This window comes from Propithecus coquereli, unplaced genomic scaffold (genome assembly GCF_000956105.1).
Source record: "Propithecus coquereli isolate 6110/MARCELLA unplaced genomic scaffold, Pcoq_1.0 Scaffold344, whole genome shotgun sequence".
In the NCBI taxonomy this organism is placed as follows: Eukaryota; Metazoa; Chordata; class Mammalia; order Primates; family Indriidae; genus Propithecus; species Propithecus coquereli.
This window is the reverse complement of record NW_012149108.1, coordinates 867,467-882,885: the sequence shown is the minus strand read 5'-3', so window position 1 is coordinate 882,885 and position 15,419 is coordinate 867,467. Positions and strand designations below refer to the sequence as shown.

Here is a 15,419-nt window from a genome sequence, read left to right as displayed (position 1 = left end):
ACTCCTGAGCTCAAACAATCCGCCCGCCTCGGCCTCCCAGAGAGCTAGGATTACAGGCGTGAGCCACCGCGCCTGGCTGAAAAGAAAATTTTTTTAAATAAATTTAAAAGGTAGCCTAATATCTAAAAGGGGCATTGCTTCCAGGTCAAACAAACGCAGATAACTGTGTTGGGAAAAAAAATACAGAGAGACTTGAAGATTTTGACAGGTAACTTTTGGTATTCCTCCTTCACACCATCATGCTTCCTGTGACTCTCATATTCAAGGTCTCGTCTGTCAGAGGACTGCCTGCTCCAGGAAGCCACCTCTGGCATCCCACACTCAGGCTCTGTAAGGCGATTGTCTGTTTAGATGTCTGATACCACAACTGTGACTTGAGCAGGGACTATGTCTGGTTTTTCTCTGTGCTCAGGACTCAGGATCTATTGGTATCATACTCAGGTTAATCCTGTCAACAATTTAAGAGTCTCCTGGACGTTCTCCCTCTGCATCAGTCACTCCTTGCCTCTCAAGGTTCCTCAGCCTCACCTGAAAGTTTTAGAAATGAGGACCCTGAGACCCGCCCACCTCAAGTGCACTGCCTGGTTTCTTCAGCGATAACCCCTACGACCATTGCGCCTCAACCCCGCCCCCTCACGCCTGGCCCGCCCCTTCCTCCGGCCCCGCCTCCTTAGACGGGGTCAAAAGTACGCATGCTCTCTCTGAACCTCCGTAGCGCGATGGCGTAAGTGGCGTTGGCGTGGTGGCGTAGGGGCGGTAGCTGCGCGCGTTGCGACCCGGGGTCAAATCGCAGGTTTAGAATTATCGCGGGGCGGTCAGGCGGCTGGGCTGTCTCTGAGCGTGGTTTCTGTGGCGTTTGCCGAGTGCGCTGTCTCCATTCCGCTCTGTTGGGAAGAAGGAGGCAGAGGAGAGGCTCTGTGGGGACAGCTGGGAGCCCCGAAGGAGAAAGAGCAGCTCCGTAGTGCCTGAAGGCAGGGCTGCGACCGAGAAGAAGGGAGCTGCTGAGAAGGGTGGGCCCCTGCAAGCAGGGTCCGAGCCGCTGACATCACGACCCGTCCCTAGGAGGGCCTGGGGCAGCCGCGCGATGCTCACGGCCCGGTACCTTCTCCGAGCCCTGCGCTTCTGTTCCTCCGCTCCTTGCCCCCAGCACAAACCTTCAGCCAAACTGAGCGTGCGAGACGCTCTCGGGGCCCAGAACCTGAGTGGGGAGCGCGTTAAGGTCCAGGTTGGTGTATGGGAAGGGGGTGGATTTTTTCTTTTAGGGACTTAGATAGCAAATCCACATCTAGCTTTACTTTGTACCCTCTGGTCAGACAGAACCACCAGCAGGGAAAAGTCAGAAAGTGTAGGCATTGCACCGCAGTTTCTTATTTCCTTGGGTAGCATTACTTTTCACAAAACTGTTCCGATGATTATAAAGTGCTGGAACTTTGCTTTCGTGATACCAGGGCATTACCTGTAAACTTATTTATCATACAAAAAATGTAAGGGAACAAGCCCCTTTTCTCCACTTTTATCCTTCGTAAAGAATACCACGGTTATAAAGTGTTTGTCTTGAGCTAGCTCCTTGAGAGGAGAAATTATGTCTTACCTATCTTGATATTTACACATGGGTGAGGGTAAATACTTGTTCAACTAAACCGTGCCTTTTATTCCACTTGTAGGTGCCTCAATTCCTAAAATGGGGCTTCGTGTGTAATTTATGTTTCCTCAATGAGGAGAAAGAGTGGAATGTAGAGGTCTGAAAGAGCTCTGGAGTCAAGCTGCCTAAGTTTAAATCTCTACCACTTAGTAGCTCTTTAATTGTGGACATGTCGTTTGTGTGTTCTAAATCCCAGTTTCCTCTAATGAAAATAGAGATAATAGTTCCTACCTCATGGAGTTGTGGAAATTAAATGAGATAATGGGTATGAGATATTTAAAATAGTGGCTCACATTCTATAAATGTTAGCTGCTAGTATTTCTCTTGCAAGTAGTATTTGTAGCAGCTCCGTATAGAAGATTCCCCTTTAAAGAAGCTGGTTAAGCAAGGTGGTTTGATTGTTCCTCATTGGATTGCTGAAACACACGGTTGCAGTTATTTTTGTTGTCCTCACACATTCTTGATTTTTAGGAGTATGACCAATCTGCCCCTCTTTGCATTTCTTTGGGTTTATATATATGTGTGTGTGAGATATATATCTATATATATGTGTGTGTGTGTGTGTGTGTGTGTGTGTGTATATATATATATATATATATATATATTTTTTTTTTTTTTTTTTTTTTTTTTTTTAATAAAGACCAGGTCTCCCTCTCTTGCCCAGACTGGAGTTCAGTGGTACAATCATAGCTCACTGCAGTCCTGAACTCTTGGGCTCAAGTAGTGATCCTCCTGCCTCAGCCTCCTGATTAACTAGGACTACAGACTCGTGCTGCCATGCCCAGCTCTGTTTTTGTTGTTGTTATTTTTTATAGAGACTGGGTCTCACTGTGTTGCCCAGGCTGGTCTTAAACTCCTGGCCTCAGGCAGTCCTCCTGGCTAGGCCTCCCAAAGTTCTGGGATTATAGGTTTGAGCCATCCAGGGTTTCATATTCTTTCCATAATCCGTATCAAAACCTTTTGTTGCATGGACCGATTAATTGGGCGTACATTTATTAATACTTTCTGTGTGCCAGTTAAGAGAGAATGTGAAGATGAAAACAGAATCTACTGCCCAGGCTAGAGACTTTTTCTTTAGTCCTGTGCAGTCTAATATGGTACTACCAGCCAGTTGTGACTCTGAGCACTTGAAATTTGGCTAGTCCAAATTGAGATGGGTGTTCTAAGTATAAAATACATACCAATTTTGAAGAACAAAAAAGAATGGAAAATAATCTCGTTAATATACTTTTATATTGATTATATGCTGATACTATTTTGGGCATAACGGGTTAAATATCAACTTCACTTGTTTGTTTTTACTTTTAATGTGGCTACTAGAAAAATTTAAAATTACCTATGTGGTTCACATATTTCTGTTGGCCAGCCCTGGTCTAATGGTTAAAACAAATAATTATAGCAATGTGATAATTAATAGTGGTATATATAAGTAAAGAGCTATGAGAAAACAGAAATTCCTTAACTGTGTGAGGAGGTTAAGGAAGATTTCTTGCATGAGATGACATTTCAGCTGAGTCCTGAAGGATGTGTTACCCTTCAGAGGCAGAGGAACTGGGGATGGGTAGAAGTAGCATCCCAGAAAAGCTTGTTAAGAACAAGAACTTTGAAGTAAGAACTGCATTTGAATCCCAACTCCACTACTTGGTAACTGTGAACCTGGACTATTTAGAGAGGCTATTCTGATGTCTCTAAATATGTTTCTTCATCTCTAAAATGATAACCTCTTCATTAAGTTCTTATGATTAAGTGGCATAATATTTATAAAGAGCTTAAAAGCACATTAAAAATTGCTCAATAAATGTTAACTTTTACTAATAAGTAGAAGTAAGAAACTGGTGCTTTGGAAATTACTATTGCTCAGGCATGACCAAACAGCAGATACTTTCCAGGCAGCATGGTTAGATGAAACCAGAAAGACAAGCATGTTCCACTTTATGAAGGGCCCTGTACAGGAGGCTGAGGCAATTTACACCTAAATCAATGTAGCCCTGGGGAAAGGTCAAGGGCTTTTTAGTCAAATAGACTTGGGTTCAAATTCAAGCTCCAGCCTTTACCACAAGTGTGACCCGCAGGAAATTATGTAACTTTTCTGAGCATCAGTTTCCTCACTTTTATATGGGGATAATCCGTAGAGCTGTTGTGAGATGAAAACAGTTTATGAAGGTGGTAAAACATTTGTTACATAGATGTTTGATACGTGGTAAATAATCTTTCACTGAAAAACATTCATGAATTACTATGTTGAGGTTACTATTTAAGATTATTATGCACCTGACAGTACACTTGAAAGCAACTAAAGCATGATTCTTTCGCTCAATGCATTATGGGTATGCAAATAAGTGATAGAAGGTCTTTTAATAGTAGTGTGTATAGAGTACGGTGGGGACACAAGGACAGTAAGGGTCAGTACAGTGTTTCTAAGTAGGATCATCTCTTGCTTTTTTCCGAGTGTGTATAATGGTGAATGCCTGTCTGCTCGTTTGCTTTATACTTGTGGGACACTTTGTAATTCAGTGTCTGCTAGAAAAACATTATTTTCTCTTAACTAATGTGCTAGTGAAATTTAAGTTGGGTGTATCTGAGAGAGATGCTTTTAGTGTTACTAGTCTACTCGAAGATATCTCGATTGGACTTGCACCTAACCTTTAAATTCACACTGCCTTTGAAAGTTTAGGTGTCACTTAACAGGGATTCATAATGAGAAATTTTTTGAGAGCTTTTCTTCTATGCTACTTTGTAAAAGGAAAAAATCCCATAAAGATATTTCCAATCTTTAAGTACATAATTTCCCTTCTGGGAATTTGATATAAAAAGGAGAAAGGCACCAAGATAGTGCCCAGTTATTTATAATTGGGGGGCAGGGGTGGGAGTCAGGGAGGAAAGGCCCGCAATATCTAATATTGGGGGATTGGTTGTGTGAGTTAGGCTCATCACCTTGATGGAATATTAGGCATCCATTCAAAATGATCAACTTTAGTAAGAAAACAAACAGAAAAGATGGAATACCATAGTGTGTATCTCACTGTGTTAAGAATCAAATTATTATGCATAGGGGTAAACTAAAAGCAGTTAATTTGTTGAGGCAGGATTGTGAGTACATTTTTTTCTTCTTTCATTTAGTCTTCTATGTGTATATGTAATGAAAGTGTAAAATGTTATGTGTTCTAAGCTCCTTAAAAATATTTCTCTTCTTAGGGGTGGATTCATTCGGTCCGATCCCAGAAGGAAGTCTTATTCCTGCATGTAAATGATGGGTCATCTTTGGAAAGCCTTCAGGTTGTTGCAGATTCAAGCTTTGACAGTAGGTGAGTTTTATTTTGGTTTTTTGTTTGTTTTTTCAGAGTTCTTCGATTTTTTTCTCTCATCTCCACTGCCTCCCACTTCCCTAATCCAGTGTTTACATTACCGCTTGGGTGATCTTCCTAAACAAATCTGCTTTCATAGCTTTGAAGATCAAGTCCAAATACTTGGAATCAAAATCCTTCAAGCTCAGACCTTTCCTCCTCTATTTAACATCGTCACATGCCAATATCCCTCACCTGTGCTTTGCTTTGGTCTTTACTTGCACCTCCCTTAAACTCTTCTGGTCTTTTTGTCTTTTACCATTTGTAAATGTTGCTACCTCTGCCTGATATAGCCTCTTCTTCACTTGTCTTTCATAGTTCCAATTTGGTATCATCTGATGCTCCCATGCCTTGGCTGTGTCAGGTACCCCTTTTCTATGCTCCCTTGGCATCCTGTGCCTACCTCTGTGTTAGAATGTATAACATTGGATAGTAATCAGGTGTATTCTTATTTGATTTCTGCTAGACTCTTAGTTCCTTGAAGTTAGGAATGTATTCACTTTTTTATTCTTGGCCGCTAACACATTGCTGATGAAGTGACTAATTGTTACTTGTTGAATAAATGGAAGAAACTTTACAGTCTCATTCTTCAGGTTTTAAAACTAACACCATTTTAATGTTAGAGTATGAACTCTGAGGAGGAGAACGTTATTCTAATTTGTTAGAATAAGAGTGCTTTGCTATTTCAAGGATTGTTCGGGTTAATGCCCTTCACACATTGAATAGATTCGTGGGTCTCAGACTATTTGGTCAATGGGAAAAACAAAAAAAATTGTTATGATGTAATAGTAACGTTTTTAAAGGTTTGTACTTTTTCTGATTATGTGTATTAGTATGACAATCACATGGATATGTCTAATACCTAAATTTTAGAGGTTCTACAGAATGACTGCCTATCTCTTTGAGATATTCCCAACAGCCTTCAGGTTAAAATTCATATATGTCACGTAGTGCATATTTTTAGTCAGAGCATCTCAAAATACCCTCTCAGGTTTGGAGAGAGTATACCAGGTGTTTTCCCCCTATAATGCAGTAGTGGACAATCTTATTTATATAAATTACATAAGAATAAATTTAAAAGGAAATAGCATACAGTAAATGTAGTAAGCAAATAAAACTGAGTGAGGAATCTCCTAACACATTTACTTTAATACAGTTTTTTGTATACTATACTGTATTGTAATATTTCAATACAATTTATTAAAGAAGGCACTCATACTTACCATAGTTATGAAATGTTAGAACTAGAAAGGATATACAATCATTTAGTCCAGCCTACTTCCTTTTTTTTTTTTTTTTTTTTTTTTTTTTTTTTTTTTTTGAGACAGAGTCTCACTGTGTTGCCCGGGCTAGAGTGCCGTGGCATCATCCTAGCTCACAGCAACCTCAAACTCCTGGGCTCAAGTGATCCTTCTGCCTCAGCCTCCCGAGTAGCTGGGACTACAGGCATGCGCCACCATGCCCGGCTAATTTTTTCTATATATTTTTAGTTGTCCAATTAATTTCTTTCTATTTTTAGTAGAGACGGGGTCGCGCTCTTGCTCAGGCTAGTTTTGAACTCCTGAGCTCAAACAATCCACCCGCCTCGGCCTCCCAGAGAGCTAGGATTACAGGCGTGAGCCACCGCGCCCGGCCTAGCCTACTTCTTAATAGACAATTCTTAAATGAATTTAGATGACTTTCTGTAGTAGTCATATAGTTAATTTGTGGATGAACTGGAACTAGAACCTAGACTTGTCAACCAGAAAGTAGTTCTGTGTGTTCCGAGACCACGAGCCAACTAACTTTTTTTTTTTAACTTAAAAAAAAGGTAATATATTACAAAAATAGTACAGAGGATTCCCATGTACTTTTCACTCAGCTTTCCAAATGATAACATCTTACATAACCATAATTTTTATCAAAGCCAGGGACTTGGCATTGGTATAGTACTGTTAATGAAACTACAGACGTTATTCTGATTTCACCAGTTTTTACAGTGATCTGCAATCTTTTAAAAAGATTTTGGCCAACTTTTTAATAAGGAGAATTATATAACCTGTTAATTCCAAATACTTATATTCAAATCCTTAGCTCTCTTTGTTCCCATTTTAAAGCTTATGGAATTCATTTTTATAATTTTGGTATATAGTATAGATTCTGAAGACTGTTTAACCCAATTAAGGGTAAAAACTTATTAAATATTATGAATGTTCTGATAGCAAGGTTTATATTAAAATGAAAGTTATATATAATAATATCTTGTTTATGTTGTTTTTTTGTTACTATAGAGAATTGGCTTTTGGGAGTTCTGTGGAAGTCCAAGGGCAGCTGGTAAAAAGTCCATCCAGAAGGCAAAATGTGGAACTGAAGGCAGAAAAAATTGAAGTTATTGGAAATTGTGATGCTAAGGTATGCTTTCTAATATTTAGACTTAATTTAAAATATTAGCAATCTGTTTTAAGTGTGATTATGGGAAAGACAACATTTAGAACATGTTTCAATTATGACTTCCCAGGTAATTGAAATAGGCCATAGAGCCTGTAGAGATAATAGCAAAAATTATTTACCTAGACAGCATAGTCTTATGAGTGAGAGCTATTAATCTAAACATCTCTGTGCCTGTCACAATTGAAACTCGCTGCTTTTACAAGCACGCCCAGTTAGCCACAATAACATACCTGGGCAGGCTATTTCAGTTTGACATTCTTAAGAAAGCTAGAAAGGACTTGTGCATGATCTAGAACAGATCATCTAATAATGGTAGACAGTAGCCACCTGTGGCTGTTTGATATTAAATCAATTAAAATTAAATAAAAAATCCAATTCTGGGCAAGTGCAGTGGCTCACACCTGTAATCCCAGCCCTTTGGGAGGCCAAGGCAGATGGATAGCTTGAGCCCAGGAGTTCGAGGCTGCAGTGAGCTATGATCATGCCACTGCACTCCAGCGTGGGTGACAGAGTGGGACCCTGTCTCTAAAAAAAGAATAAAATCCCATTCCACAGTGGCATTAGCCACATTTCAAGTGCTCAGAAGTTGCATGCGGCTATTGGTTACTATATTGGATATCACAGTTACAGAACATTTTCATTTATCACAGAAAGTTCTTTTGGATGTTACTGATTTAGAGTGTCGCAGCTTAGGCTAAACAGAGACAAGAAATTCTGCATTAAGACATGTTTATGCCTGTTTTTGCAAGACTCTTCTGAGACTAGCTTTATAAGTTTGTTTGATAAAGAGGTTAGAGAGAATAAAATCAAAGATTATCAATCTAGTTCTGTAAATTTACAGTAGTGGAGAAAATGAGGCCCAACTGGGTAAAATGACTTGCCAAAGGTTATGAGCTGATTAATGTCATAGCTGAAATTTATATTCTAGCCATTTGACAACTCTGTGTTTTTGCTATAATTGTCTTCAAATATTTAATGAACAAAAATTGAGGAAATACAGGGAAATTACATCATTTTAATTCATTTTTAGTTCTTTTGGAATAATAGGGAGAAATTAAATGTAAGAAAATAAAGGAAGAAAATGGGAAATTTTTCTTTAAAAATGTCATTCTGAATAATTTTGCAAGAAATTCTAGTTGACATGTAAAATCAGGGATCAAGTTCTAAGATTTCTGAAAAATAGAGTGTGGAATCATTTGGAAATCAAGAGCGAAATGGAGAATGTAACTATTTTTGTTTTTGCTTTTTTAAAGGGATCTGTGAGTATTAAAAATTTGCCATGTTTTTCACTACAGCAGTCTCTCCTTATCTACAGTTTTGCTTTCCATGGTTTCAGTTACCCATGGTAAACTGTGGTCTGAAAATATTAAATGGAAAATATCAGGTATAATTCATAAGTTTTAAATTGCACACTGTTCTGAGTAGCATGATGAAATCTTGAGTTCTTCTACTCTGTCCTGCCCAGCAAGTGAATCATCCTTTGTCTAGCTTATCCATACTCCATATACTACCTGCCTGTTACTGTATAAGAAAAAAACATAGTGAATATAGGGTTCAGTACTATGCATAATTACAGGCATCCCCTGGTGGGTCTTGGAACATATCCTCTGCAGATAAGGCATGACAACTGTATTCTTAACTGTTCTCCCTTGGCGTCTATTGATGTCAATACCTTCACCTTCCCTTTTCCTTCAGTTCAATGTCATTTTGAAGTATTCCAACATTAGGGAATTCTGAACCCCTAACAGTCCCCATATCTCTATTATAATGTGGTCACATTTTCACTTTAGTAAGTATGGTGCTTATTTCTATACAACATAAAAATTAGTATGTGTACAGGGCCTAAAAAGAATAGATGAAACTGAAAGAAGCAGGCTGCCAATGTAGCTCTTTTTTAGCTTCTCTGTTATCTTTTTTATTGAAACTTTGGTTTTTGTATGAAAGCATGTATCTGTCTTCATAATCTTGTAACATGAGTATGGGCAGGGTATTTCAAGCTGGGGCCATAATTTCCTTTAAAATTTTTTTGTAAATCTTCGCTGCTCTGCTAGTTTGCAGAAAGTTAGTTGACCCTCCTTCATGTTCTTAGATCCCAGTGAGTGACATTGATAAATAGTAATAAAGTGCACCAATTGATTATGAATGATTGTGGGCTTTCAAGACATACAGGTAATTTTAAAACTGAACACTAGCTGTGTGTATACAATGGTAGAAAACATAATTTTTAATATTTATAATATTTTGGACTCCTGTGTGCCAAACAGGATAGTTTGTATAATTAACCCTAACCTCTCTATTTGAAAGAAGTGATTGACAGCTAATGGTACAAACTTGATAAATAACATTTGAGCCTCAGTGAAAGTAACTTAGCTCAGCAACCCCAACCTTTTTGGCACCAGGAACAGGTTTCATGGAAGACAGTTTTTCTACTGGGGGCGGGGGTAGTAGGCAGAGCTCAGGCGGTGATGCTGTGAGTGATGGGGAGGGGAGCCGCTGTGCAGGGCGGATGGTGGTAGGGGTAAGGGGTCGGTTGGGGACCCGGGGGTTGGGGACTACAGCTATAAAGTACACCAAAAAAGTTCAAGTGTTTAAAATGCTGGGTCACTTACTTAACTGCAAGATTAATGGAATGATCCAGTTGAGCTTGCTCCAGAGAGGATAAGAGACAATTGCAGTTATATTAATATAATGATACCACCGCACTCTGGGCAAGGTGACAGAGTGAGACTCTGTCTCAAAAAAAAAAAAAAAAAAAAAAAAAGATATAATGAAAACATTCTAAAATGAATCAGAAAAGAAATCTTACAGTGACCGTTTTGAACTATGCTGAATACAGTGCTGCTTATAGAACTATTTTCCCAGTGTTTCCCAAACTTCAGCCATGATTTTTATTTGTACTATAGTTTAATGCTTTTCTTAAAATCTACTTAGTTTTCTTAAAACTTAGCTTTTTCCTACACACACACACACACACACACACACACCCCCCCACCAAAAACAAAAAAATCGCAAATTCGATGTTCTGGTCTCCACTTGCCCTTCTGTCAGCCTCTTTTCGACACAACCACACTATCACCTGGCTTCAGGTTAGACTGAAAGATACTAGAAGATACTAGAAATTAGAGAAGGGGAGAAAAGAGAGGTCTTTCTTCCACCCTCCCTTCTTAAATGCGCCGTCTCCATAACTACCGTTCCAGCCAGGTGGCGCCTCCTCCACTCCAATTACATCATGTCTTCCTTTTCCTTTTCCAGTCCTAGGGATGGTAGCAGCCCCTGCTTCCCCTGGACATCTTGCTACCCTGTATTTATTCCCTTTGAACCACCAGCATCACTCCAAGTAGGCCCTTTCTTAAAAGATACTTCAGTTGAACCATCTTCAGTGAACTGTTTCTTGCTGGGACCCTAACTGATCTAGGAGTGCTAGTTGTTAATTTCTTTTCTATGTATGATTCACCTCTTTATCAACAATGGAACAAGTGTACCAACCATACTTGGGGAAGCATCTGTATTACCCACAAGCTACATCCAACCTTTATCTCTGTAAAACAATGCATAAATGGACCAGAAAATGTGCTTTATCCTGGTGAATATTTTAGAATCTATACTCACTCTTGGAGGCAAAAGCAGACATTGCTGTTCTTCATTAAATCAATACTTATTGATTGCATACCATATGTCAGGCATTAAGCACTGGGGATACAGCAGTGAGCAAGTTCCTGCCCTCTTGGAGCTTATATTCTAGCTGAGGGAGACACAAATAACTGAGTAAACATGATATGTAGCCCATAAACATAATATGGTGATTCAGTGCTATCGACAGAAATAAAGCTGGGAAGCAAAGTGGGATAGGTATCCCATTATATAAGCAAAGACTTACAAGGCGAAGAATAGGCCCTCTAAATTTCTACTGGCGAAGTTGTTACATACTGAGGGAACAAAAAGGTGCAAAGACCCAAATACAGGAGTGCCCGTGAAACATTTGGTCCAAGCTTCTGGTAACCTTATCAATTAATACAAAGCCTAATAAATCTGAAAATAACTTTAAACCATTTAAAATACCCCTTGATTCATTTGTGCATACCCATGTGTGAGAATCTGCATTATCTTTTGCTCTGTAGTTTATATATCCAGTAACTATAAGAGGACTGAAACAGTATAGCCCAGCAGTGTTGGTGTTACCAACCCTGCTATGAGCTCCTTAGAAAGGCAAATTTGTTTTAACAAGCTCTTGAGGTGATTCTTCTGCAAATTAATGTTTGAAAACCACTGTACTATTATTCCAGTTAAGGCCTTGGTAAACATAACCCAGAATGTGAGTTTAACTAAAATGTAAGGTAAAATTTTACCTTAACGGCCACCTATTTTAGTGATTATCTCATTATCTATCAAACACAACATGCCATTATACCAGTTTTTATAAACATCTACTTGTAATATTGACTCTGAAAATCCATCAGAAGCAAACTTAAAAGCCTGCCTTTGAGTCAGTTTTATTTCCATTGTTGTAAAGACTTACGCAGAGTATATATTTGTTTATAGTAAATAGCCAACTACCAGACATTAGAATTTTTAAAAAATTGCTAGGCAGGCAGGGCACAGGTGCAGTGTCTCAGGCCTATGATCCCAGCCCTTTAGGAGACTGGGACAGGAGGATCACTTAAGGCCCAGAGTGGGCAACACAGTGAGACCTTGTCTCTATAAAAAATAAAAATAATTAGCCAGATGTGGTGGCATGTGCCTGCCATCCCAGCTACTTGGGAGGCTGAGGTGGGAGGATGGCTTGAAGCCCAGGAGTTGGAAGTTGCAGTGAGCTATGATCATACCACTGTCCTCTAGTCTGGGCAACAGAGTGAGATTCTGTCTCTAAAAATATAAATAAATTAACCACTAGGAGAAAGAAATCTGATTATGTACAGCATTGAGTAGGAAACTATCAAGAGGTAAGGGACCCTGCCTATCAAATAGATCTGGAGAAGTATCTCCCTGACTGGCTATTTTTTATGAGTTTTGAAGTACTAAAGATAGACTTCAGCCACTAATGGAAAACTGAGAGAGTAAAAGGAGTTATATAAAGGGGGGAAATGGTTTTCTTATGGAAGAAAAGTTTTCTTTGACCTTACTACCAAAGAAGGTCCAATATAACTCATCTGTCTTTTCACGAATACTTGAAAGAAGAGTTCTTCAGGTCTTTACAGGAATGGGGCATATCGGCTTCCTGTATGGACCCGAAAGAATACTTTATGATTTTAAAAAAAAGCAAAATGTATGAATCTTTCACTTTTTTAAAAAAGCAAAACAAAAAACCAGAGGGGGAAACTGAAGTTCTCTCAATAAAGCTACGTTAAAGAGTGAGTACTCAAGCCCCACTTTTCCCAGTCAGTTTACTCCCTACTTTCAGAGGCTTCAGCAGTAAGCATAACTGCCATAGTTATAAACTTTATGGAGGGTTTCCTGCAGAAAACTTTTTCTGACCCTCGAAGTCTTGGGACAGTCACTCTCTTATATGTACCAACAGTACCCTATACTTCCTACATGAGGGCAATTTGTCAAACAGGGTGGTAATTACAGTCTGTCCATTGCCTCTACCAGAGCATTAGTTCTGTGAGAGTAGGCACCAGGTCTGCATAGTACATAGATTAGTTGGTGCATGGGTTTAATTTCTCTACAGCTGCACTGCTCAAATGACATCTTATTGCCACATGAATATTCTAGTGCAAGATACTTGGGAGGTAAGATGGGAGGATCACTTGAGCCCAGGAGTTTGAATCTAACCTGGGCAACATAGCGAGATCTTGTCTCTAAGAACATTAAGAAGTATTCTGGGACAAGTTTCTAAAAATAACATCAATAATTCCAGTTTACTTGGTGTGGTGTAATAGTTTCACCTTAAGCAATTATCATTTTTGTTGCCCCACTAATAGCCCTTCCCCAAAAAACAACTTGTGAAGCTATCCAAGAACAAAGGGAAACCAAACCATGCTCTGGAAGGATAAATACCGCAAAGCCAACTAAAATGAAAAGAAATAGAAAGGTAACCAAAGAAAGCAAAATTAATGAAGGGCTTAGAAAAATCAACAACAAACAACAGCATTAAAATCTTAAAAATACTCCCTATGGCCCTAAAGCAGAGTCTACACTAGATAATCATAAATAATAAATTTAAATCCAAGGATTAAAGGAGTGAGTTTTTAACACATTAACTGCCATGTGAGTTGTATTTAACTCAGGATAATTTTGAGCCTGGAGCCTTGTCAAGCATATGTAACTCACATGTCTCTTTACCTTGAGCCATGTGAACTATTAATATTATTCAAGTTGCATATAACTTATGCAACTTGAAAAATAATAATAAATAATAAATTTTTCGTTGAATTAGAAAGGGTCGTTTTGTTTTTGAAGTTTTATTCTATTTTCATAATAAAACACCATGGCCCCAGGGAAACATTTTTCTTCTAGTGTGGCAGTCAATGTGTTAAACTCAAACTAGTTAAATCCATCAGGTTTTCCCTCTTCAAGAACTAAGGGTTCTTCATTTGGCAAAATATGACAAAAATGAGATTTTAGACTAGTTGAAAACCCAATTTGGGGACTAGAAGCAAATTCAATTCATTACTATACACATATCAAGAACATTCATCCAAATCCAGTCCTTGGCAGAAATAATTGAAAAAACATTCAATCTGTAAGGCACTATGAATATACTATTAATAGCTTTTCAAATTATATTTAACCTAAGTTCAAGGATTAATGAAAAAAAAGCTAGGGTGGGGATGGGGGGAGGGCAATTATACAACACTAACCCAGAACTCATTTGTAATTAAAGATATTCTTTTCCTATAAACCTATTCACCAAACAAATAACCAAAGATTCCTTTTCAATATGGCCAAATCCTTATGATTCCTATATATCCTTCCTTCTTCATACATAAAGCTCTTTTCTTCCTATCAGTTTTCTTGACTAGTTCTGTTCAACTTCCTTTTCTTCACATTATCCTGTATTAAATAGTAGTGTTCAGATTATAATAATCTCCTTTCTCAAATAATTTCACTAGATCTTTAACTATAAATAGCAAATACAGTCAATCATCATTATTTTTTTTTTTTTTTTGAGACAAAGTCTCACTATGTTGCCCTCAGTAGAGTACCGTGGTGTCAGCCTAGCTCACAGCAACCTCAATCCAGGGCTCAAGCGATCCTCCTGCCTCAGCCTCCCGAGTAGCTGGGACTACAGGCGCCTGCCACCATGCCCTGCTTATTTTTCTATTTTTAGTAGAGACAGGGTCTTGCTCTTGCTCAGGCTGGTCTCGAACTCCTGAGCTCAAGTGATCCTCCTGCCTTGGCCTCCCAGAGTGCTAGGATTACAGGCGTGAGCCTCCACACCCGGCCTCCATCATCAATTTTAAGGTTCTGGAATTCTGTTCTCCCACAAGACACTGCTGTTCTGATTTCTATCTGCTCCTTTGGCTGCCTGTATTGTGCTGAGGCCAGTCACTGACTCTTAGTTTTCTTCTAGGGTTCTGTGCATACCCCCCTTACCCGTTTAAACTTTCATGTCGCTAGGCCCTCCTTTCCAAACTTTTTTGAAAGTCTTATTTCACATAGTTTCCCAAATCAGTGTTTTTTCTCCCTTGCTCCCTCCAACCCCAAATGAAAAACAAGGGCTAAGAACCCTGAGACTCCACCTGAGATTTAAAAAAAAACCTACTTAAAAAAAATCCGGGTGCGGTGACTCACGCTTGTAATCCTAGCTTTCTGGGAGGCCGAGGCGGGCGGATTGTTTGAGCTCCAGAGTTCGAAACCAGCCTGAGCAAGAGCGAGACCCCGTCTCTACTAAAACTAGAAAGAAATTAATTGGACAACTAAAAATACATAGAAAAAATTAGCCAGGCATGGTGGCGCATGCCTGTAGTCCCAGCTACTCGAGAGGCTGAGGCAGAAGGATCGCTTGAGCCCGGGAGTTTGAAGTTGCTGTGAGCTAGGATGATGCCACGGCACTCTAGCCG

At 39.1% G+C, this 15,419-nt stretch overlaps 1 protein-coding gene across 1 annotated transcript in view; it reads left to right on the top strand.

Annotated features, from left to right (window-relative positions):
• The first annotated feature begins 829 nt into the window (after positions 1-829).
• Positions 830-15,419, top strand: part of NARS2 (asparaginyl-tRNA synthetase 2, mitochondrial (putative)) — a 128,305-nt gene continuing 113,715 nt past the window's right edge. The window contains exons 1-3 of the mRNA XM_012651001.1: positions 830-1,225; positions 4,838-4,947; positions 7,257-7,377. Of these exons, the coding sequence (XP_012506455.1) occupies positions 1,085-1,225; positions 4,838-4,947; positions 7,257-7,377 (372 nt within the window). The 5' untranslated portion in view covers positions 830-1,084. The remainder of the gene's footprint in view (positions 1,226-4,837; positions 4,948-7,256; positions 7,378-15,419) is intronic.